The 25,126-nt window shown below is 32.5% G+C and overlaps 3 protein-coding genes across 6 annotated transcripts in view; 2 read left to right on the forward strand and 1 right to left on the reverse strand.

Moving 5' to 3' along the window:
- The window catches only part of LOC116130581 (arginine--tRNA ligase, chloroplastic/mitochondrial-like), a 37,963-nt gene extending 12,837 nt beyond the window's left edge, over nucleotides 1-25,126 (reverse strand). The window contains exons 1-18 of one of the 4 annotated variants that reach the window (XM_031416299.1): nucleotides 24,935-25,126; nucleotides 24,368-24,438; nucleotides 24,137-24,273; nucleotides 23,905-23,980; nucleotides 23,682-23,783; nucleotides 23,351-23,566; nucleotides 22,787-22,867; nucleotides 22,152-22,235; nucleotides 21,906-22,010; nucleotides 20,938-21,116; nucleotides 19,915-19,999; nucleotides 19,489-19,675; nucleotides 19,221-19,290; nucleotides 18,235-18,304; nucleotides 17,962-17,984; nucleotides 15,594-15,660; nucleotides 12,748-12,815; nucleotides 12,604-12,647 (exon numbers count right to left, since the gene is read on the reverse strand). In XM_031416299.1, coding sequence (XP_031272159.1) covers nucleotides 12,626-12,647; nucleotides 12,748-12,815; nucleotides 15,594-15,660; nucleotides 17,962-17,984; nucleotides 18,235-18,304; nucleotides 19,221-19,290; nucleotides 19,489-19,675; nucleotides 19,915-19,999; nucleotides 20,938-21,116; nucleotides 21,906-22,010; nucleotides 22,152-22,235; nucleotides 22,787-22,867; nucleotides 23,351-23,566; nucleotides 23,682-23,783; nucleotides 23,905-23,980; nucleotides 24,137-24,273; nucleotides 24,368-24,438; nucleotides 24,935-25,040 — 1,749 coding nt within the window. In that variant the 5' untranslated portion in view covers nucleotides 25,041-25,126 and the 3' untranslated portion in view covers nucleotides 12,604-12,625. Of the gene's footprint in view, nucleotides 1-12,603; nucleotides 12,648-12,747; nucleotides 12,816-15,593; nucleotides 15,661-17,894; nucleotides 17,985-18,234; nucleotides 18,305-19,220; nucleotides 19,291-19,488; nucleotides 19,676-19,914; nucleotides 20,000-20,937; nucleotides 21,117-21,905; nucleotides 22,011-22,151; nucleotides 22,236-22,786; nucleotides 22,868-23,350; nucleotides 23,567-23,681; nucleotides 23,784-23,904; nucleotides 23,981-24,136; nucleotides 24,274-24,367; nucleotides 24,550-24,934 lie in introns of those variants that run through there. The other 3 variants (XM_031416296.1, XM_031416298.1, XM_031416297.1) reach the window with 3 other exon arrangements.
- On the forward strand, nucleotides 3,063-6,349 carry LOC116130583 (mitogen-activated protein kinase kinase 6). The gene is made up of 8 exons (XM_031416300.1): nucleotides 3,063-3,193; nucleotides 3,375-3,459; nucleotides 3,801-3,935; nucleotides 4,314-4,538; nucleotides 4,666-4,848; nucleotides 5,016-5,239; nucleotides 5,815-5,860; nucleotides 6,134-6,349. The coding sequence occupies exons 1-8, from the start codon at nucleotides 3,120-3,122 to the stop codon at nucleotides 6,224-6,226; spliced, it is 1,065 nt and encodes a 354-aa protein (XP_031272160.1). The 5' UTR covers nucleotides 3,063-3,119; the 3' UTR covers nucleotides 6,227-6,349.
- LOC116130585 lies at nucleotides 8,127-9,002 on the forward strand. The gene is made up of 2 exons (XM_031416301.1): nucleotides 8,127-8,497; nucleotides 8,587-9,002. Exons 1-2 carry the CDS (start codon nucleotides 8,226-8,228, stop codon nucleotides 8,864-8,866), a joined length of 552 nt encoding a protein of 183 aa, XP_031272161.1. The 5' UTR covers nucleotides 8,127-8,225; the 3' UTR covers nucleotides 8,867-9,002.

Here is a 25,126-nt window from a genome sequence, read left to right on the forward strand (position 1 = left end):
TATGGTCTTAAACAGTCTGCTAGGCAGTGGTATAAACAACTTGACTCTTTTATCGTTGAGATTGGGTTTACTAGGAGTAAATATGACAATTGCTTTTATTTTACACTTTTTAATGGCATGCCTATATATTTGCTTTTGTATGTTGATGACATGTTGTTAATATGTGAGTCTAAGTCCAAAATAAATTATTTAAAGGCAAAGTTGAGTGTTGAATTTGATATGAAGGACTTAGGATGTGGAAAGAGGATTCTAGGAATGGTGATAGAGAGAAAAAGGAAATTAAATAACCTGAAAATTCACCAAATGTCATATTTATAGAAACTTGCATCCAAGTTTGGAATGACTGACTCTAGAGTTGTTTCTATACCCTTAGCAAGTCACTTTGTACTCAGCAAAGTGCAATGTCCTAAAACAAATTCTGAACTAATAAAAATGGAGAACATTCCCAATGCTAATACAATAGGCTCAACAATGTATGCTATGATTAGTACAAGACAAGACCTAGCCTTTGCTATTTCTTTACTAAGTAGATAAATGTCTAATCTTGGAATTGAGAATTGGGTTTCTTTGAAATCGCTTTCAAGATACATAAACAGTTCTGTGCATGTTCTGTGGATGTGTTTAAGGAAGCAATTTGGTTGCAAGGTATTCTGAAAGAGGCTAACCTATTGGAAGGGCTTGTGATTGTATATTCTGACAGTTACACCATCCACCTATGTAAAAATCCAGTGTATCACGAGAGGACTAAACACGTGGATGTGAGGTTCCATTTTGTGAGAGATCTCATCTCAAGAGGCTAATTGAACTTACGGAAGATCCAAACCGAGGAGAATCTAGCTAACATGAGGACTAAGGTGGTGACTGCCACTGAGTTCAAGCATTGCTTGAACTTACTTCACATCAAATGAGGTAATGGAGCTAAGAAGGAACATTAAAGATGCTTGCTGCACTAATTGGTACTGTTCAAAAGGGGTGTGTTAGCTTCAAGGTGGAGATTGTTAAAGTATGAAGCCATAAACGGTGCCGCATGACTTAATCCCATGCGCTGCTGTTTTGAATGCTGTCCTTTTTTAATCCTGGTCGTCACTTTGTGTGAAGATCCAATGGCTTCCCTCCTCTCATTTAGTCAACATATAAAAGCAGCCAATTCTCCATTGTGTGAACATATTTTCTGCTCTCTTCTTCGTGTATTTTTGCTCTCTGCTGGATTCTTACTTTTCAGTCAATTTGTGTAGTTCTTGGGCGATTTTGGTGAATCATGTAGAAAAAGGTTGTGTTTCCTTTTGGTTAAGAGGAGTGGGTTAGATTTCTCTTAGGTTTTATAAGGATTACTTTGAGTGGGTGTTTGTAATAGCGCTTGAGAGAGTTTTGAGAGTTCTTGTGAGTTGTAATCTGTAAAAACTTTCTTGATACATAGTGCAATGAGCCTCAGTGTTCTGCAGCTCAATGTGGACATAGCTTGTTCAAATCTTGAACAAGTGAACCATGGTAATTATTTGTGTCTTCGATTCTTCTTTGATCTTGTGTGTGTGATTGAATTGGCAATAGATTTAGAGTGTGATTTGGTCCCAAATCACAAAAATGTTTATTTGATTTCCAAACCTTATTGTAGAATTATCAATTTGCATTATTCAGAACCATTATAATATGTCGAACAATTGTTATTATCTTTAAAAAATCCACTATTTAAATTCCAGTTATTCAAACAAACGTGGTGTCAAAACCAATTTCATAAGCAACCCGCGCGATGTGCTGGCCTTTCAACTAGTTAAACTATAAACATTAAAATTGAAATTAACAAGACTTTGATATTAATAACATTATACTTAAAAAATTTAACATCAAACTTGATATTCTTAATATTTAAGTTGTACCCAATTAAAATTTAATTTTTTTATTTTAAATATTAAAATAATTAAAACCTTAATTATGATATGTTAATATTTTTTTCTATTTAAAAAAAAAAAAAAAAAAAACTGAACGTTATGGTTGAAATTTTTATCATCCTATTTCACACTTATGATACTTGATTAACAATTAATTACATTTAGAATTATATTATATATAATTTAAAATAAAAATAATTTTAAAAGTATTTAAAATATGAGTAATGTTACACTTACAAAGATTTGCATACAAGGTGATGTGGCAAAAAATGAATGAAATAGTGAATATGAGTTTGACTTTTTGTTTCACTTTTACATTCATTTTTTGCTACTTCACTTTGTATGTATATCTTTATAAGATTTCTTTGTAAGTATAGTATTATTGTAAAAATATTTTTAATTAATTTTGACCCATTGCCCCTGGTCATTGTCTAAGCCGCCTAATTTCGTGTAAGGTAGCAAAATCCGTGATGGATCTTTGTCTATTTAATATTTATTTCTTCTGTTTAAAAATTTTGTAATTTCAAATTTTGAAAGAGGAGAAATGAATTTTCTAATTTTTGGTTCAAAAAAAAAAAAATTACTTAGACAGTGTGAATGGCTGAATATGATATTGTCCGTTTTGGCACTATAGGACCTCATGGTTTTGTTTCTGGACTTCAAACCCAACAGGTTTTTTTCCAGGGCTTCAGACCCAAAAAGCATTATGTTGGGTTAAGGCCTCTAGCCCCATATATAAACACACCCCCTCTCACACTAGCGATGTGGGACTTCACAACAATAGAAATATTTTCGTTTGTTTAGTTATTTGGAGTAGTATGTTTGATATATTATTGTTAGGTAGTGTTAGATGGTTATTACAAGATAGAATTTAAAAATTAAAAATAGTTGAATAATTTAGGATGAGATTTTGATAATAGAGAAACAAATTGGAATAAGAATAGATATGGAAACAAATGCACTATTCAGTCTAACCATTTTTATGGTGGTTGTTTTGTTGGTGATTCCACCGTAACATAATACGTTCGCGAACATCTGATTATTACCTGTTTCCTAAATTACAAGTAATGCCAATGGTTATTTTTCGCGGCCTTCCTCGTTTGAATTTATGTTACGTTAACGGCTCACTTTCTCCAGAAAAGAATAATCTACTCTCTCTCTCTCTCACGTCTCACCCTTTAAACCCTAGAAACACAACAGTTGCTCTTAATTTCTTAAAACCTAGAACGTACAATGAAGACCAAGAAGCCATTGAAACAACTCAAGCTTTCAGTTCCAGCTCAAGAAACCCATATCACCTCCTTCTTGTATGTCTATTATTTCACATTTTTAGATTTTAATTACTGTTTATATTTCTTGATTGGGTCTTCAATTTGGCCGATAAATTGGAGAAAATTTTGAATCTCTAGGATTTAGTTGTTAGCTTTCTTGGTTAATTTGATGCGATTAAATTGACACCATGAATCTTTATGAATTGTATATTGTCAGGACAGCGAGTGGCACGTTTCATGATGGCGATTTGCTTTTGAATCAGAAAGGTTTGCGCCTCATTTCTGAAGAAAAAGAATCCAGGGTAAGTTCTTTATTTTGATTCTGGATTTTATATTGCGTCTTATTTTGGGTATTTGGTTGAAGATATAACTTTGAGTCTTCAGTGCGCTTGAATAACTATTCTTGAATTTTAAGGATTCTCTTTTCACTACAAGTTTTGTCTCTATAACTCATCTGCTTATAGGAAACGATAACCACAATGGCCCTGATGATTGATCTTCTCCTATTTATGTCTGTGAACTTGATGTCACAAACTCTTGTTATATGTACATCAGACTTTTATCCGCATGTCCAGAACAATTATTCTTCAATTTTGTGTTTTAAAGCCTCTTAAAACTTGTTTCTTATTTGTAATTTGAACAGCCTTCCGATTGCAAGGAGCTTGATTTTGAGTTCTCTTTGGAAGACCTCGAGACAATCAAAGTAATTGGAAAGGGAAGTGGCGGTGTTGTACAACTTGTTCGTCATAAATGGATTGGAAGACTGTTTGCATTGAAGGTCATTATACTAGCAACTAATGTGCTTTTGATTCCTTTTGGGGTTCCATATAAAACTATACTGACCTGTTTGCTTTTGTGCTTTAACTTATGTTCTTCAACCATTTGCTAGATGAATGAGTTTTTAATTTGTTTGAATCGATAAGTATCTTTCCTTTATTCCTTATTCAATTATAAAAAAAAATAGGAGGGTTTAGGGTGTTTCACGTTTAGAAATTATTAAAAAAGAAAAAAAAAACACATTTCATCATCCCTAAAAGAACTTTTTATTGCGGTTCCTATTTGTAAGTTTAGTACTACACAGATTCTCAAAGCAAAGAGATGCATAGGGAATTTGATTTCTGAACCATTTGGAATTTCGCCGAGTTGTGTATTACAGGTCATTCAGATGAACATACAAGAGGATATCCGCAAACAAATTGTGCAGGAGCTGAAAATAAATCAGGCATCACAATGTTCCCATGTTGTAGTTTGCTACCACTCTTTTTATCACAATGGAGTTATTTCTCTTGTGCTAGAGTATATGGATCGTGGTTCTCTGGCAGATGTGATCCGACAAGTTAATACCATTCTTGAACCATATCTTGCAGTTGTGTGTAAGCAGGTCTGTGAGCTTCCTTCTTATTAACTCAATGTTGGGCAGCTTGCTACAATACAAAATTCACTTGCAACATTTTAAAAACTTCTCTGTTTCTGGCTGAATAGCCTATTTCCTTTTGTATATATTTCAGGTTTTGCAAGGTCTTGTGTACTTGCACAATGAAAGACACGTAATACACAGGGACATAAAACCATCCAATTTACTGGTAAATCAAAAAGGGGAAGTGAAGATTACTGATTTTGGTGTGAGTGCAATGCTAGCTAGCTCTATGGGTCAAAGGGATACATTTGTTGGAACTTACAATTATATGTCGGTATGTGAGCCTTTTATTTCACTGTATTTCGTTTATCACATTGAATTCCTTGATCTGTATATTTCTTCCTTTGTAGTCTTTATAGCATTTTCCCACACATCCAACCACATACGCAGTAAAGTTTCATGCAGAATATTGACTTGAAATTTTTATTTTTTCTTGTCTAGCCAGAAAGAATTAGTGGGAGCACTTATGACTATAGCAGTGATATGTGGAGTTTGGGCTTGGTAGTACTTGAGTGTGCTATTGGACGTTTCCCTTACATGCAATCTGAAGACCAGCAAAGCTGGCCTAGCTTTTATGAGCTGTTGGAAGCTATTGTGGAAAGCCCACCACCAACTGCTCCACCAGATCAATTCTCACCGGAATTCTGTTCATTTGTGTCATCCTGGTAACTTAAATAGATGTCAATTACATTTATTAATATTGTCTAAATGTGTTGTCTTTTTATTTTAGTTGCTTGTATTCTATTTTTTTTTTTAGGTCATATGCTGATAGTTTTAGATACCAACCCATTATTTTATATTTCCTTTTGGAGCCTATGAAGGATATCTGATGCGTAAGCTTGAGGATTTCATTTTGATGATAAGCAATAATTCAGTTTCAATTAGTTGAAATTTGAGTCTCATAACCTGAGCTTACTTCTACAAGTTTGCTTCTGAAATTTGAAGACCCTGATAAATTATACAATTATATCTACTGCCACTTACCTTTTTTGTCATTGAGTTGAAATGGATATAGATTACATGAGTTTTTCAGTTTCTTCCAAATGAGAATGGGGGGTCAGTTGTCAATTAACATTTCTGCAATGACACAATGAAACTTTTGAAGCTTGTATTGGAAAAAACAAAATATTTGAATTGTCTTGATAACTATTTTTATCATTCTACCATTTGTGGATATTTATTGCTGGAACAGAATTTGTTTATAAATAGTGTTTTGACTGCCACTTTCTTGCATTTTCAGCATACAGAAGGATCCCCGAGACAGGTCATCATCTTTGGACCTCTTGGTTAGTAATCAACTGCACTGTACTGTTCATTTGACAATATTATTGTTGAGTAATGCTATGTGCACTAACTAATTTGTACTAATCCAAGTACTAACCGTGAAAATTTGAATTTTTTTTTTTGAGGAATTTCAAATTTTCAATGTTAGTACTTGGATTAGTACAAAATGGTTAGTGCACATAGTATTATTGATTATTGTTTTATAAGTCATATATATATATATTTCTCTTAAGAAAGAGTGGAGTCTCATATGCATGATTTTTTTGTGCTTTCAGAGTCACCCATTCATCAAAAAGTTTGAAGACAAGGACATTGATCTTGGAATTTTGGTTGGTAGCTTGGAACCTCCTGTTAATTATCCAAGGTAGTTTGTCTTATAATGATGATATTTGAAGTGTAATATGAATCTACCAGTGTATCAGTAATCAGTCTTGGCCAACATTATATCAATTTTCATATAGCACTTTAAGCATATGATTTATATAAATTATTCTTACAGATTGAGTTTAATATTTCAGTTGTGAGACAACTTAGTGCAAAATTGTTGGTATCCTTCTGCTGTTTATATTGAATCTTAAAAAAATGAAATTAATTACTAATGCAATCATTTGGGCCAAACAAAATGACGAGGAAATGAGATAATAACATATTATATTATATTTATTTTTGCCTCTTTTCCATATTTCTGGTTGAGTTAAAGTTTATTTGCTAGGGATGAGTTATGGGGGTGGCAAACTTGAGTATGACTTGAAGTCAAGCACAAACTTTAATGATTTCAAAGTAAGGCTACAGCTGCTTGATTTTGTTAAAGTGCTTTTTATCAATATGAATGGGTTCTTATTTAATAAGTAATTTTAAAATGTATTAGTTCAACATTAGATTTTTTATTTTTTATTTTATTTTGTTATTCGGGTCAATTTACGTGAACTTTAACTAATCTTTTGAAACCGTAAAACTATCGACTAGATAAGAATTTCAGTAATCACCTTTATTAACAACCAAAGAGAGATTCAAACTTAAGATCTCTTGAGTAATATATTCAATTTTTTTTATAAAATCACTCAATTACCCAAGAGTTGGTTTATTAGATTTTAGATTGATATACGAGCTTTTTGCTTAATTCCATGCTAATTCAATCTAGTGGATTTGATAGGTTTATATCAAATTAGTATTCCAAAAAGAATAATAATTATGAAAAAGAAATTAAAAATTCCAATACGCAAGGTCGTATGAGTAACAGACTCAATTTTATTCATTTCAGGAAACATATTTAAATTCGCTAGTATTATAATAATTATGCCATTTATGTCCTTACATACGCAGGCATGTATTTCTAATGAAATAGAGAAATACATCATCAAGTCCGCGTGCCCAAAACGGATAGGACTTATTTATGAGAAAAATCAGTTGGTACATAAATGGGAATTAGGAAAGGGCAAGTCATTTATTAGAAAAATAGTAGTAAAAGGTTTAAAGCATTAATAATAATAAAAGAAAAGGTGAGTGAGATGTCATTATATTTTATGGATAAGATTACTAGAAGAATTAAATTTGGCAGTAGCATGTGGTGGCAGTTTGGGTGCCCATCACATACCCACATGCTTTTCCTTTATCATCTAATCTAAGTCAACCTTCTTATCCTTACCTACCTTAATTTCCCCCCTTAAATATTAAGCTCATAACCCATGAATATTCCATAATTATTTACAGCTTTAATACATCATAATAAATCTAGATAAATACTATATATTATATTTTTTAAAGATCTGGGATTGTTTTACACTGAGAAATGAGTAAAAGACAAATAAAGTTTGTACACATGAGTGAAAATGGTGAAAAATGAAATTCTTGAATTATATCATGTTAAACAAGAATTGGTGGAAGTATTATCCATGCCCACCAAAAATTGGTGCGGTCTGCTAAGTGTAGAGATTCCTCTTGGGCATAAACTTTTACTTTGTGTTATTGGCCTTGAAATGGGGAAATATGCAAATTTGTCATAGCTTTATGAGGCAAAGTTGCCAAAGATGGTGACCTGAGTTTCAGCCATATAAAAAAGAGGTGACTCGGATATGGATGTCTTCAAAATTAGACCTTATCCTTTTTCCTAGTAGTATGGGAAAGGCAATAAGTTTAAACCATACACAGTTGATAATTACAAATCTCATCATATTGTATTTTAATGTATAAACAAATAAATAAAATGGTCAACATTATCCAATCTTTGCTGGCCACCGAGTATAAAGGTATTATGTATATATACATAAATGCTCCCTCTTCAAAGACCATACAACAGAAAAGTCTTCAATAGATCTTGAAGAATCGAACCAATAATTCAACTTCTGAATTTTTGTGAAGTGGGTGATCATGGATGGTAGCAACCAGTTATTTGAACATCTGAGTAATTTGAAAAATAAACCAGATGATCAGTGGGTCATTATAGAAGGTAGTAATGAAATTTCTGAGTCAGTATCATCTGTTGAATCCTTAGAAGATTCAACAAACTCTGTATCTTCTTCATTGTTTGTAACGGAGTTGATGGAGGATGCATCTTCTTCAGGGTCGTGTACATCTTCTTCATCATCTTCAAATGGACCTTTGTATGAATTATCTGAGCTTGTTGCTCAACTCCCCATCAAGTAAGTATTCATAGAGATGAATGGTGATATCATTTGTTTGTGAATAATTATAGTTCTATTCTCTAAAGCTTATAAATTTTGTTATGCAGAAGAGGTCTTTCAAAGTTTTATCAGGGGAAGTCTCAGTCTTTTACATCTTTAGCAAGTGTGAAGAACCTGGAAGATCTTGTAAAGAAGGGAGCTTCTTGTAGATTAAAAATGAAGTCTTGCAAGAGCTATGCAGCTGGTTTGGATGGCCACAAGTCATACAGTCCTAAGGCTACTATCTCAAAGAAGTCTTCATTTACAAGAGGATCGTTTTTATCATCAATGGGTAATAGAAGTAATTTTGTGAATGGTTGCAGGCCTTCAGTACAGAAGAACTTATGACCTGGGCAAAACTAATATCGAAACTCGCATGTTTTTTGTAGCAAGCTAGCTAGTTTTGGGTTTTCTGTACTAGTTAAACTTGAGATGATTTTGATATATAATTACATTCTGAGGCTTTATCTGCATTCTTCAGTAACACCTTTATGTGATGATTTTTTTTTTTTTTTTTTTTTTTGAGAAAGAGATCAAAAACTTGAATGAATTTTTTTTATAATTAAGCGTTCAACTCGAGAAAAACTGGACACAAGATTAGTTCTCAAACATCACAAATATTCAGATGGAGTTACAAGTTGGGAGGTATCTGCAGTAGATATGCCAGCAAATAACAAACAAAATTCCTTTTCTCAATCCTGATCCTTAGCCCAGATCAAAATTCAAACACCAAATGAAAAGTAGCACAAATTTTTCAAGGGAAGGTAGCTACAAATTCACCCGTTATACAGAGATACTGCAAATATCAGTGGTAAAAGGCTCCCTAGCTGTTTCTACTTGTCTAATTGTTTGCCTTGTAAGAAACAGCTCAGCTGATACCATGAGAGATTGAACAAAGGATTTGCAGGAAAGGCTATCAAACTTATTGAAACTGATGTGAGTGCTAATTGCAGCAAGTTGAAATGAACGACCAATATTTAAAAAGTGATATATGGCATTTATAAAATTACATAAAATCCGCAGTTGATCGAGTGACCTGATATGGTGGATGATTATGTGAATGAAAGCGTCGTTCCTTGATAATATGTATGCCCAGTTTTTCTCTCACTATAAATCGGAAGCGTAATTGCTTATGAATAGTGGTCGTTTGGCAGCCCACCTATAAATAGTGATAGTTTGGCAATCTCTGGTCAATCACTCAGTTCAAAAGAGATTGGTTTTGATAATATTTGTTAGTTTTTAGGCTTAAATCTTTACCCAAAAAGCCTTAATGAGTGAAATGATTGTCCATTCTTATAAACTTATTGACTTGACCGTATCTATTCGACATGGGATCTCCAACCAAAATTATCCAAACCATCTTTGCAATGTGCCATAAATAGTAGGGAAGGCCTTATTTAATAGATGAAAGATTATAGCCATACACAGAAAATGCTTACTCAAAAGTTATTTGACTCTTTTCAACAACTTTGTAGCTTGTTGAAGCGTGTCGTCAGTATTGAATCGTTGCATCCACCTCCACTCTACTTATATGAAGTGTTAAAGCTTATAGAGTTCACGTTAGCCTATTCTTTAATGCTCAGGACATACAGCCATTTGAGAATTGATGTGGATACAGATTCTTTACATCCCTTTTGTTATACATGAAAATTTGAGAAAGTGTCCGATTAAGTTGAAGAATCAGGATCAACTTCTCTTGTTTAGAGATTAATGAAGTATAATGTACTTCCACTCCAAGTCGGAAACGGCAAATCTCGTCTTCGGCCAATTTGTTTGTGAAAATTGATGCGAATCAAGTGAAGACTCCGAACTTCGACGGCATGATTCTTGAACATCTACTTCCGCATAAACAAAATTACGCAAGGAAACTTGACACTACTATTCTTGCATTTTTTTTTTTTTTTTTCTCACAATTCAGTCTGGTAATGAATCAACTAATTTACCCTCTGACATTTGAGTGTCATAAGCTTTTGTTGTACAGAGACTCCGTTATGCTTGTATGTGACTCGATTTAACTGCACTACATAAGTATAGAGGTAGATCTTTGAAACCAACTTCACAATCAGTGTTTAAAACCAGCCGATTAAAAAAGGACTTAAGACCTTCACCGGGCTAGGTTAATAATTTTTCTATTCACTCAAAACCTAAGAATTTGGGATGATGATTGACAAAAATTAAAAGCCGGGATGTTGGGACTTTTGAACAGGATGTGCCGGTGAGTACAATGGTGACGACGAAATTGATTTCCATGAGTTAATCAACCAAAAAAAAAAAAAAAAACAATGGTAGCAAGACGACTTTGCTGGCGATTGGCGAGGTGAACGGGGGTGAGGTGAGATGGGTTTGGTCAAGAGGCTGAGGGGATATTTCATGGTGATGAGAGGGTTGTCGTACCAATGATGGTGAGATTTAGGAATAGGTCAACGCCAACGTTGGAAGATCCTGTAGAAAACGGTCGATTTGTGCTTGATGTTGAGTAGATTTTCTAAGGTATGGACTCAAGAGGTGATTGGAAGTTGTTGGTGTGTCGCTGTGTCAACTAGTCGACCGTTGTTTGTATTTGGGATGTGTTTGCTAAATTTCAAAACTATAGGGACTTAACAATGTTTTAGGGATGTATTGCTGAACTTTAAAGGCCCTTTGTTCACAATTTTTCACTACCCTTTTCCATATTCTATCCAAATACATATTTATTTCTATTCTCAAAATATTATTCAATTCTTTTTAAACCCCTTAGATTATAATTTAACTAAACACCCCAAAATATAATTTAGAAAATGACAAAAGCACTCTACAACCCACATTTGTCAGATTCCGACCACCACTGCCAAAAGTTGATCGAATTAGTATAATGGCGCACTATCGGTTAGATATGACCGGTAGTACGCCGACCTCACATTTTCCGGCCAGATCCACAGCCAAAGATCTGGCCGTGACAGCAGATCTTGGCCATAGTCAGTCGTCAATGACGACAAAGATATGGTTGTCGTTGACGATCATATCTTTGGTCGTCTGGACAACAAATGCGACCAGTCTAACGAATGGCCAAATCTAGCCGGCGATCGACATTTTTGACCAGATCCATCATGGATCTACACGAAAAAAGTCATATCGAAGCAGACCAACCAGTCATACGACGATACAATACTCCACTACCCTCCCGATGGTGACGATTGTCAGTATTTAATGGATGAATAGGGATGTTTTGTTAATTTTCAATATTTTAATATAAAAGATTTTTATAAATAAACGAACCTATGAGATATTTTTGTTAATTTCCAAATCCTACATGTAATAATCACCCAATTTTACTTTTTTCAAAATATTCTAAAAAATATCAGAATAATGAACCAAGTGCACCCTAAACTTTTCACCCGATTTGGCCACCGATCAAACCAGTTAACGTAACCGAGACCCGACAACTTAGTCGAGTTCACCCTAGGTTAGTATTTAAACATTGTTCACAATTAATAATACAAATTCAAAATCTGACTTTCTTATAATTGCCTGGCCAAATTTTCCAACCAAAATTTGCCAAAAGTGAATTCTGTATACAATCTCTAAATGAAGCGAATAAATTACAACCCTTTATAACGGGCTACACATTTAATCAGTCATATCTTGTAAACGGGTACAATCCCAAGAAGATAAAGCATTTCCTCATAACTGTTGCTGTTGCTTGCAGTAAAAGCTGCTTGTTTCTCGGCTGACCCAACAACCTGTGCCATTTTTCAATAAATGAAGTTACATAAAGGAAATTAAAAAGTCATTTCCACAATTTTCATGCAAATTTTAAGTGCATCTTCATCTAGCAGGACTATAAAATTCCATGCATCATATAAAAATGAGGAGAGCATACAGTGAACTCTTTGCTTAGTTAATATGGTTGATAAAGGTGGCTAATCATACTTAGTTGCTGTCTTCCTATTCAACACTAAGGATGACCTAGAGAGTACTCCCTATCTCATCTAAGCCAAAAAAAATTATGAAATCAAATACAAAATATCTACCACCATATTGAGTCTTGACCATACTGACAATTCGAATAAAATTCGTGAAGTATTCAGATAAATTGTAAAGGTATTCACACAAACATTAGGCAGCAGATTAGAACAGGCTCCTCAACAACCTGAAAAGTGAGGAAAACACACATCATAAGTAAATATTCTATATGATGAGCTAATAAATAACATCCCACTAAGGTCAAGATGCAAAGGAGAAATATCTACCTCAGAAAATGTAGTAAATGAAGTCCCAACGCACGTTCATCTGCATGATCCAACACTAATGATCCGGTCTGTAAATCAAATATCAGTACATGTAAGAACAAAGCATGGCAAAGTCCACCACCAATGTGTAGTAAAACAACAAACACAACAGTAATATATTGACTCCCTGATTTGTGATCAACTACAGAATATTCCTGAAATTATGAAAAACAGCCAGTAATTCAAATCAAACAACCTCCACATTCTGGTAAATATATTTAAAACTTCCAAATTTTTGACAATTTGAAACCACGGCTTTAAAGGGGTAGACATATGTCAAGCTTATTTAGGTTTTGGGGAGTAAGTAAGCACATCGCATCCATGTAGCTTGACTAAAGTACAAAATTAATTCATAGATTAAACTTCCACATAGATTCAGTTAGAAAACCTCTGAATAAGGAGAGCACCAAATGTGTGGGCCCCAGCTAATTCAATTGCTTAAGCATCTTAGGCTAGATCAAGACTATAGGAATTAGGCCTCGCTCACACCAAATATGGGAGGTTGACTTGAGAGAAATATCTCATTACATCATCTTCCTTATGTTATCTATACAAACATTTAATGATGCATTATTCAATAATAGTCATCTATATATTCATCTAATAAAATATATTAAATAACATAAATTGAAAAGAACAATTTTTTAAATAATAACTAATAAAGAAACTAAAAATAATATATAAAACTAAGAGTTATATTATTTTATACGAATTTCAATAAATGAATTTGAATTTTAATTTTTAAAATGTATTAAATGTGTAAAATATATCGAATGTGCAAATTACATTAAATCTGATCATTTAAAATAAATAATAATTACAAAAAAATTATTATAATTTGCTTACTCATAAGAGTTGTTCTAAAAATAAATTTTATTTAAAAGAATAAAAACGAAATTAAAGTTAGTGATGAATGAGGTGATGGCATTTTTAAAATGTAGCAAATGTGTAAAATATATTGAATATGCAATTACATTAAATTTGATCATTTGAAGCATAATAATTTAATTACTAAAAATATCTAATAATTTGATTATTCATAGAGTTGTTTAAAAGTAGATTTATTATTAAAAAAAATAAATGTGAAATTAAGAATTTAGTGATAAATGAGGTGATGTGTCAAAAAAGAATAGGGGGTCCCACATGATAACTAGATAATGGTATGATAGTAGAGTAGGTAGTTCCATGTGCCCTAAGCTCAACCCAATTCTAACTGGGTGGGAAAGGGTAAGCCAAATGGGTTGAAACTGTGAATACCCGACCCGTTTACCCATATTACCATCCTACCACCAGCAGTTGGACTAATCTAAGGGATAATTTAGAGTATGTATGTCTAACTAGCTTACGATTCTCAATCCATGACAGATTATACCATCTTTTAACATATTATACGATATAAACAAATATTTAGAAAAGACATCAACTAATCATCTTGTTGAATCTCCTTTATAACTGCATTCACAATAAGCTCTAATGATCTTCTATGCTTTCCTCGTTAACTCGCGATTCCAAACCCCAAAACCAACCTCAAAATATCCCCAATGAAAGCGAAACAGCAAAATAGGTAAACGGGTTGGGTTCTCACGCATTTAAATCATTTAGAATTAGGTTGAGATTGGAATGCCTGAATCTCAATCCATTAAATTGGATTGGGTGTCACTGCATCACCTAACTACCACATGGAACCACCCTATTCTGCTAATCTACTCCAACACATCACCTCATTTATCACTAACTATTAATTACACTTTATTAACTATAATTTCACTTTTTTTAAATAATAAATTTATTTTCTCAAGCTTTTTAAAAAGTTTTATTAATTTTTTTTTTTAAATTAACAATCACTGAAACAAGTAATTATAGATTTATTTATTTGTCGTAAATTTAATTTGAATTACATAATAAAACAATTATTTTTAAATAAATTTAATGAATAATATTATTTATAATAATTTTAATTTTAATTATCGCTAAAAAATTCCTAATTTAAAATCTATTATTGTAATAATTTAAACAATATAATGAATGAATTTTAAAAGTAGGTCGGGGCGGGTAAACCCACAACCCAATCATATCCACCCCAGTTCCCCTGAATGTTGGATTCAAATAATGGGGTGGGGTGGGGTGCCTCACAACCCAAAAATTGCCATCTAGTCAGGTTAGTCCACGTGCAAAAAATAACAAATGAGAATTTAAAAAACATTGCTACAAGAAGGAAATAAAAGCATTTTCAAAGAACTCTTTATATGACTTAAACTCTTTATTATAAAGAGTTTATTCATAGAAATAAGAATTTAACACTCTTTATTCTTTATATATAAATTAAGAGTAATACTAAACTTACAAAGAAATTTTACAAAGACCTCCATACAAAATGATGTAGCAAAAAATGAATGGAAGAGTGAAATTAATGAGTTTGACTTTTTGTTTCACTCTTCCATTCATATTTTGCCACCTCACTATGTATATAAATCTTTGTAAGTATAGTATTATTGATAAATTAAAGAGTGAGTTTGGCTCTCCATATTTAAAGAGTCAAATTTCACTCTCTATCCTAATTTTAAATAATAAATTGCAAGTTTTTATGCATTTTATTTATGATTTATCTCTCCTATTAAGTTTCTCTCTTTAAAAAATATATTCTCTCTCCTAAAATTTAAAGAGTATAAGATTTGAATAAAAATTTTGTTCTTTATATTTAAAAATCAATAAAGATGCTCTTTATTTATATGAAAGATGTTCTTTAAAATAAACAACACAATTGGAGATGCTCTAATCATTGCTTTTGCTTCAAATAGAAAGCTTACCTTTTTCAACTCTTCTATATCTTTGCCAGATTTTCTGATGATCGAACAGATCCGTGCATGAGCATACNTGTTTGACTTGAGAGAAATATCTCCATTACATCATCTTCCTTATGTTATCTATACAAACATTTAATGATGTATTATTCAATAATATGTCATCTATATATTCATCTAATAAAATTATATTAAATAACATAAATTGAAAAGAACAATTTTTTTAAATAATAACTAATAAAAGAAACTAAAAATAATATATTAAAACTAAGAGTTATATATATTTTATACGAATTTCAATAAAATGAATTTGAATTTTGTAATTTTTAAAATGTATTAAATGTGTAAAATATATCGAATGTGCAAATTACATTAAATCTTGATCATTTAAAATATAATAATTTAATTACAAAAAATTATATTATAATTTGCTTACTCATAAGAGTTGTTCTAAAAATAAATTTATTATTTAAAAAGAATAAAAAAGAAATTAAAAGTTTAGTGATGAATGAGGTGATGTCATTTTTAAAATGTAGCAAATGTGTAAAATATATTGAATATGCAATTTACATTAAATTTTGATCGTTTGAATCATAATAATTTAATTACTAAAAATTATCTAATAATTTGATTATTCATAAGAGTTGTTCTAAAAGTAGATTTATTATTTAAAAAAAATAAATGTGAAATTAAGAATTTAGTGATAAATGAGGTGATGTGTCCAACGAAGAATAGGGGGTCCCACATGATAACTAGATAATGGTATGATAGTAGAGTTAGGTAGTTCCATGTGCCCCAAGCTCAACCCAATTCTAATTGGGTGGGATAAAGGGTAAGCCAAATGGGTTGAAACTCGTGAATACCCAACCCGTTTACCCATATTACCATCCTACCACCAGCAGTTGGACGTAATCTAAGGGATAATTTAGAGTATGTATGTCTAACTATGCTTACGATTCTCAATCCAATGACAAGATATTATACCATCTTTTAACAATATTATACGATATAAACAAATATTTAGAAAAGACATCAACTAATCATCTTGTTGAATCTTCCTTTATAACTGCATTCACAATAAGTCTCTAATGATCTTCTATGCCTTTCCTCGTTAACTCGCGATTCCAAACTCCCTAAACCAACCTCAAAATATCCCCAAATGACAAGGAAAATCAAAATAGGTTAACTCGCGATTCCAAACTCCCTAAACCAACCTCAAAATATCCCCAAATGACGAGGAAAATCAAAATAGGTAAACGGGTTGGGTTCTCACGCATTTAAATCATTTAGAATTAGGTTGAGACTGGAATGCCTGAATCTCAATCAATTAAATTGGATTGGGTGTCGCTGCATCACCTAACTACCACATGGAACCACCTATTCTGCTAATCTACTCCAACACATCACCTCATTTATCACTCAACTATTAATTACACTTTATTTAACTATTAATTTCACATTTTTTTAATAATAAATTTATTTTTCTCAAGACTTTTTAAAAAGTTTTATTAATTTTTTTTAAATTAACAATCACTGAAACAAGTAATTATAGATTTATTCATTTGTCGTAAATTTAATTTGAATTACATAATAAAACAATTATTTTTAAATAAATTTAATGAATAATATTATTTATAATAATTTTAATTATAATTATCGCTAAAAAATCCCTAATTTAAAATCTATTATTGTAATAATTTAAACAATATAATGAATGAATTTTAAAAGTAGGTCGAGGCGGGCAAGCCCACAACCCAATCATATCCACCCCAGACCCCCTCAATGTTGGATTCAAATAATGGGGTGGGGTGGGGTGCCTCACAACCCAAATATTGCCATCTAGTCAGGTTAGGCCACGCGCAAAAAATAACAAATGAGAATTTAAAGAACATTGCTACAAACATCTTCAAATGACTCTTTATATGATTTAAACTCTTTATTATAAAGAGTTTATTCATAGAAATAAGAATTTAACAGACTCTTTATTCTTTAAATATAAATTAAAGAGTGAGTTTGACTCTCCACATTTAAAGAGTCAAATTTCACTCTCTATCCTAATTTTAAATAATAAATTGCAAGTTTCTATGCATTTTATTTATGATTTATCTCTCCTATTAAGTTTCTTTCTTTAAAAAACATATTCTCTCTCCTAAAATTTAAAGAGTATAGGATTTGAATAAAAATTTTGCTCTTTATATTTAAAAATCAATGAACATGCTCTTTATTTATATGAAAGATATTCTTTAAAATAAATAACACCATTAGAGATGCTCTAAGCATTGCTTTTGCTTCAAATAGAAAGCTTACCTTTTTCAACTCTTCTATATCTTTGCCAGATTTTCTGATGATCGAACAGATCCGTGCATGAGCATACAACAAATAAACAGCAGTATTTCCCTGCTCATATAAATTTTAGAATGTAAGAAATATAAACAATGGTGGTAGTGGCAATCATATGATTAACAATAATGAGAGAAGGTGTGTGGCGTTTGTTTGTTAATTGCAGACATCAACTCCGATTAGAATACTACACTGGTAACATATAAAGCAAAAGCAGGGGGAAAAGAGAAGAATATACAGAAAAAAGTTCAATAAAACAATATTTAGAACTGATCAAACTAAACATCAGTAAATAGTACAGACACACCTTATCATTAAGCATCTGATCAAAATTAAATGTGTAATTGGTCAATCTGTTGTTCTTCAGGTCAGCATACCTGCCAAGACAAATGTAAATATACATTTACATATCATAAAGGGGAACTGACAATAAAATTAAAAGGCATGGTCATTACAGAGAGACGATATTGTAGGAGTCATTTGAGACCCAATTCACATACTATCAATCATTTATTTCATCCACAAACCTTATGTAGTTTATAAGATCCAGCACACTGTTGCATGAAAATAATACCTCAACGCATATATTTGATAGAATATTCAGACAACAATCATGGGAAATGATCATGGATTACCATAATAATTAAATAATAATAAAAGTATATTTCATTATTTCTGATAACCCCCTCCCAACACCAGATAAAAGTTCCCAAGAAGCATGTAACTTTGAATATAAAAATAACAAATTATTAAAAAAAGAAACAAGATAAAGTCTACTTTGACATGTTTTCTAATGACAACTAACCCCCTTTGATACGCCTCCCACCCTTTACTTTGCCAACCTAGAACGCCATCCCTTAGCTTATATTATAAGGTGATAAGATATTTGGTCCAAGGGCAATGGCCTAAGTGCAACAGATCGTTTAATACATCATATCCAAACTGAAAAGGGTGTGTATTACTAAGTTGTGATAGTTGGCAGAAAGGAATTGACTATGAAAATCCTATTAATCACATGAGACTAATATATCTAGATATTGGAGTCAATTGTATAACAATTCCTAAGATCCATGGAACCATTTTCAAAAATTTAAGAATAGAGTTGTAGTCAATATATACTGGAATTGCAACAATGTTTTCATCAACATAGCATGTAAAGTATCCCTTTCTTTTCTTTTCTTTTTTTCTTTTCTTTTCTTGAGTGCATGCAACCTGTGTTGCAAGCCACAACCAATGATTCTGGTGATTCAAACTGTTGCCAAGGAAAAGCTTATAAGATTATAGAAAGCTTACTTAACAGCACCATAACCCACTGCCTCAGCAGTTTGCTCCAGCTCCTCCTCAGTCCATTCTTCAGCCTTACCTGATCAGGGATAGATGAACTATTTTCACACTTGAGAAAATGAAAGGATGAAAGGTACCTCACAGAAGCACATGAAATTCAAAGGTATCTTACAGGAACAAAACTGAATAAGCACACAATATCAGATTATGCATACAGTGAGATGGAGCACATGTCTAGTAATTAAAAAAAAAAAAAAAAGATCACTCAATATTATACCACGCTCAATTAGTGCCATTTTACTGCGGCTCTTGGCTTCATCGAGTAAATCAACTAACCGAACTACTTCACTGCTGCGAGTCCGAAAACGCTTGCCATCTTCTCCAAGAACAAGGCCAAAACCAACATGGCTAGCTTTAGGGTATGTACTACCATCAGATGGAAGCCAACCAGCACGTTTGGCAGCCTGAATATAAAATCAAAAGCATGTATTACCTTCTGATACCATTACAGAATGCTATTTGCACAAATCCACAATTTTTATAATGAAATGTTTCTTAGTATACAATTTAACAGACCACCACTAAAGGGAATTAGCATTATAATGTCATTACAGGTCAAATAACAGGGAAAAGAAAGAAGAGTTTAGACAACATGATGAAAAGCCACAAAAACAGAAAACAGCACATGGGTTTTGATACATACACTGAACACCATATCAAAATGTTGCTGCTGACCAACATCAGTAACATAAATAATCCATTCAGCCTTCTCTTCATTAAGGCGATACCTGCACAATTTAAGCAGTGCAATAAATAAGACTATGTTAACTAGTTCCCACTTTTATACCACACAGAGATATGTAATCAAATGAATGTTGATTAACACTAGAACTGTAGTTGAGTAACTGACAACAGCATAGTTCCAAAAATTAACAAGTTAAAAACCTCTAAAATACAGCATTTAGATGTTATCCAGAAAGCACATGAAAACACGTAACTCAGTGGAAACAGTGTGACGTGACCACTATGAGATATATTCACAACACACCACCAAAGGACAAAAGCGTAACATGACACTAAATGACAGCGAAAATGGCAACTCCAAACAGGTCAATACAAACTGTAAAAGTCTGGCATGCTATGCTGTACAAAGAATTAGCAAGATGGGCACCAAAATCCGGCAATTCAATTCACTAATCCAGATATCATATTAGATCTCCATGACACTTAACTTAATTTTACAAGTCCAAGGCTCCATGCAACTCGAACATCCAAACTTTTGAAAACAGAGAATTCAAAAGAGAAGATTCCAATATTTGATATTTATCTTTACAATCATCAATAACTAATCTTTTTAGCTCTAACTCCAATTGCTACCCATAAAAAAAAAAAAAGAAAGAAAAAAGAAAAATGAAAAAAGCCAACAGGTCTAATTATTGATATATAATTAGTGCAACAAGTCTGCAGAGTGCTATAGTTGTGTTACAAGCATATATATGTGAAAATTGTATAACCCAATGGCATAACCCACTCTATTTCAGTGTCTCTCAACCGTGTAAGATATTTATCAACATTTCTCGTCAACTTAGCCAATAAAATACAACGAAAATCTAAGAAATGAAACAACAAACAAAAAAACACTTAAGAATCTTAAGATCTACAATTCATCAGCTCCAAAATTTTATTTTCAAAACATAATAGAAGAAGAATAGAACAAAAGACTAACCAGAGAGCAGTTAGATCCGTTGAAGCATAATTGAAACCACCATCACTCTTCACAACAATGAGAGGTATGTTAACCCCTTCAATAAAGATCACACGAGCACCCTGACTTTCTTCAACCAATCCTAGCTTTGTCAATGCCTCAATCACCCCAGGAATATATGGATTATAAAAGCTTTCCCCCTGTCAACAAAGAAAAATTATTTAATACATTCTAAATTTGCCCTAATTTTTTGTATTAACTATATCAGCTTAAAATTTGAAGAGATCTATGCAGTGAATCAATCTGGAAAAAGAACGCAGCTTGCATTTTGTACACAACTTCAATTCAAAATATCTAATTCTCTTTTTTTAAGTTTCCAAGTCATATAAAAACAACTACTCAACATCATCATATACATTCACATCATGTATTCATATAAAATTCTAAAAAAATAAAGGTAAACTTTCATTTCAATGGTATAGCTGGAGTTGAATTTATTCTAACAAGGTTCTTTAAAACCTTTCTCTATATCAAAACATTACTATACGTGTATTGAGAATGTGCAGGTGGCTGCGCAACTTAATTTCCTTCTCAATTTACCTCTTCCAAAGGTTACTCAGACATAATGTTACAACAGCCACACTCATTAACTTGACAAGGTTGCAGATTTACATATTAATGCCACTAACAGCTTCAAGGAACATACTAATTGCCTAGACCTAACCTGGTAGCAGAGCTTGTAAGAAAGAATCATAGAATACAACTAAAGCTAGGATTTAAGAAATTCAACTCATGAAGCAAAATGCAGTATATCAGATCAATTAATATAAACAAGCTTCCAGCTACAACTGTCATGCTTATACAAAAGTAATAAGCACAAAACAAAATATTTTCTTTATAAATGCACAAGTTTCCAGGGGACCCATGAGTGCCCATGAAAGTTAGCATGGTGCACAACAACAAAATGTTAAATAAAGCTAAACATTTACCTTCTCCTCTAGCTGAACTCTAAGCCTTTGATAGACCTTATCAAACTCTCTTCGACTGATCTCACAAATCTGTGCCCAAGCCTGGTGATACTTGGGTTCCCCGCCCTGTAATGATTTTGGCATAACAAGAATATATAGGGAAATTTATACATGAAAAAATTAAAAGTCTCACAGATCTTTAAAAGATCTTTCAATAGCACATAGATCAACCTTACAAGTATCACACTACAAGGGCAAACAGTTCACCTGAAGCCGAACTACAGCCTTTTGAGCTATATCCTTAAAAGCTGGATCAGAGTCAAATCGCTGTTTGGATGCCTTGTAGAATGCCTAATAATGGTATAACATCCAAGTAAGAGTTGCAATAACAATCATATTAAACTTCACATTTTCATTTTTTGTTTTTCCATACAAAATATGTGTTATTAAATTCTTTAGTATCAAGAAAATAACTAATTTCAAATATCGATTCATCATTTCTACATGCATAATAGTTTACTGACAAAGTAAAGGACAACAACAAACATACTCCATGAAAGTTTTGTCTGCACCTTTTTATACTTTTATCATGAGCTGATTGCTTAATTAGAAATAACTTTTTTTAGCTTCCTCATTAACATGTGGATATTATTTAACTGAAAATAGTAGAGCCACCATCTTCTGTTGCACACAAAAAGCAGTCATCAATGTACAGAATATTTTTTCTTCTTCTCCTCCTTTTTTTTACAGGAACTCTATAGCATGAAGTTGCACCAATTTAAAAATCTAAAAAAAATAAAAATAAAGAAAGAGGTCCAGGATTGCAATGCAAAGTGCTATATTTGGTAAGTCTGTATAAATTAAAGCTCAGTATTCCAAGATTATTGATATTTTTCACTCACCTGTAAATCTCCGATGGCTGTTTCATTAACATCTTCAAAATTGGGGAACTTCTCAAAGAGATGTTCAATCAGCATACCAAACTGCAAAATATGTTTGAAATCTTTAAGCTGGACAGAATGATGAAGGGAAATGAAGTTTGGAGTACCAACAAAATCAATATACAGTGAAGAAATAAGCAAACCTATCAAGAATACGAACTTCAAAATCATAAAGGATACAAACTTTGTAATGGAACAAAATCATGAATCATTAAGTTGTCACCCTCAAAATTACAGTGTCAAAAGATTGGGATCTCATCTTTGTAAATTATTAAATAATCCACACAGGCAAATATATGTAGACAAGAACTATGTGTTGTACAGCAAAGAAACTCTTAAGAAAAACTTCAATTTGCCATTTTCTGTCAGGAAATAATTCAGCTCTGATTGGAATAATATTGAAAAACGAAGCATAAATATTGATGCTACATTGAGTAGTCTAAAATTAAGGTTGATGACTTAAGTCCTTATAAGACATGAGAAGCTTCCACACAGAGGATACATATTTTCAGAAACCAAATCTACCTGTGTACCCCAGTCACCAACATGATTCCGCCTAAGAACTTCAACATTGGAAAATTCAAGCATTCGGGCTAGTGAGTCACCAATAATAGTAGATCTCAAGTGGCCAACATGCATTTCTTTTGCAATATTGGGTGAGGAAAAGTCAACCACGGCCTTTTTCACACAAAGCCTAGGTGCCCATGTTTCAATACCATCAATTAGCATCCTCTGAATGGTCTGAAATAGCAATCAACAAATAAGCAGTCTTGCAAAACTGTTGCAACTACAAATCAGGTGAAATAAGATAAAACAAAATTACAGATTTGAAATAAAATAGATGATATGCAGACACCTTAGCTATCCAATTCTTTGCTAACACAACATTCACAAATCCAGGTCCTGCTACAGAGCACGACTCTATCATTTCAGATGGAGGAAGATTTTTCATGATGGCCTAACCAAGAAAAAAAATTGTCAACAATTATTTGATGCAATAAAGTAAGTCCAAAAGCAAGGTCATCCACACTCAAATTAGAAGTAGAAGATAGAACCATACAGAATGACAATGTAAATACCTGTCCAACAGCTGGGGGACCCCTAAATTCAGTACCCTTTCCTTTAATTTTGGACCATAAACCCATGGCATTATTACTGCAGCAGATAAAAAATTTAATTAAATTCATAGAGAAAGCGTATAAAACATGAACTCAAAAACTGAAATATAGGTCTAGTTTAGATATCCCTTCTAAAGAAAACTCATTAACTATATTTATTCATATTTTTCAGGCTACCAGCACAGTATCATACCATTGGTAATCACCAAATTTTGCAGTGCAGGCAGCAACTAATGGCTCTACATCCGGCTCGTTAGGTACTGTTGCTTTAAGTGATTCATCAAAGAGTTTTGCTAATTGCCGCTTTACATTGCCCGCATTTTCTTCTTCCTGTATCACAACAATGGAACAATTTCAGGGCAAATCAAGTTGCACCAGACATGAATCTCAGAGGTGCACATGACAACAAAATATATCAGCTTACCTTAGCCATGCTTGTTATTGTACTAGCCTTTGTTGCCAACGCAAGCCTTCTAGACGTTGCCCTCAATAGGTCTATCTAGTTTTGCAATTACCACATAAATTACTCCGAATGATACAATAATGTATAGAACAGAAGACCCGCCCGAACAACCAATGAATCAATTCATGCTTATAATTTTCTTTCTGAAGAAGTAAAGCAGCAAAATCCATGGAATTTAGATTCTATTTTCATTTTAAAACAAAAGAATATCCACCAAACAACCATAAAACTAAATAACTGATTATTTATAAGACAAAAAAAAAGGAAAAATAAAAAGCCGCGTCTAAGTTTTATCAATGCATGCACAATCATATCCTTATTACAGTAGATAAAATTACAAGTCTACTTAGAATGCACTTAGTCCTCCATAAGTATAGAGCAGAAAATTCTAATTAAAAAAGGAATAGAAAGTCAAAATGAAATGAATTTCAGATAATGTGAGAACAAGCAAGCATGCAGCAAAAGTTTGAAGGGTAAATTATCTGGTGCAAAACTAGAGAAAGAGGAAAGAAGGATTTGAAGGATTACCAGAGGCAGAGAGTGCAGAAGAGGAGTGAAAACAAGAGAGTCGATTTAAGGAGAGAAATGGGGAAGAAGAAACCGGCGCCAGCAGAAGGTTTAAAGACCCTATCATAACTCAACTTATATATTTATTTGCTTTTGGTATATAGGTGAGAGTGGGAGACAACCAAACCCTCTCTCACTCAGCCTAACTTTTCC

Source organism: Pistacia vera, unplaced genomic scaffold (genome assembly GCF_008641045.1).
Source record: "Pistacia vera cultivar Batoury unplaced genomic scaffold, PisVer_v2 Contig223, whole genome shotgun sequence".
Lineage (NCBI taxonomy): Eukaryota > Viridiplantae > Streptophyta > Magnoliopsida > Sapindales > Anacardiaceae > Pistacia > Pistacia vera.

Excerpts from the sequence above, each read along its gene's own strand:
- LOC116130583 (XM_031416300.1), top strand. The coding sequence starts at position 3,120 with ATGAAGACCAAGAAGCCATTGAAACAACTCAAGCTTTCAGTTCCAGCT. Across the intron at positions 3,936-4,313 it reads GAAGACTGTTTGCATTGAAG|GTCATTCAGATGAACATACA; the intron begins GTCATTATACTA and ends TGTGTATTACAG. Across the intron at positions 4,849-5,015 it reads GAACTTACAATTATATGTCG|CCAGAAAGAATTAGTGGGAG; the intron begins GTATGTGAGCCT and ends TTTCTTGTCTAG.
- LOC116130585 (XM_031416301.1), top strand. The coding sequence starts at position 8,226 with ATGGATGGTAGCAACCAGTTATTTGAACATCTGAGTAATTTGAAAAAT. Across the intron at positions 8,498-8,586 it reads GTTGCTCAACTCCCCATCAA|AAGAGGTCTTTCAAAGTTTT; the intron begins GTAAGTATTCAT and ends TTTGTTATGCAG.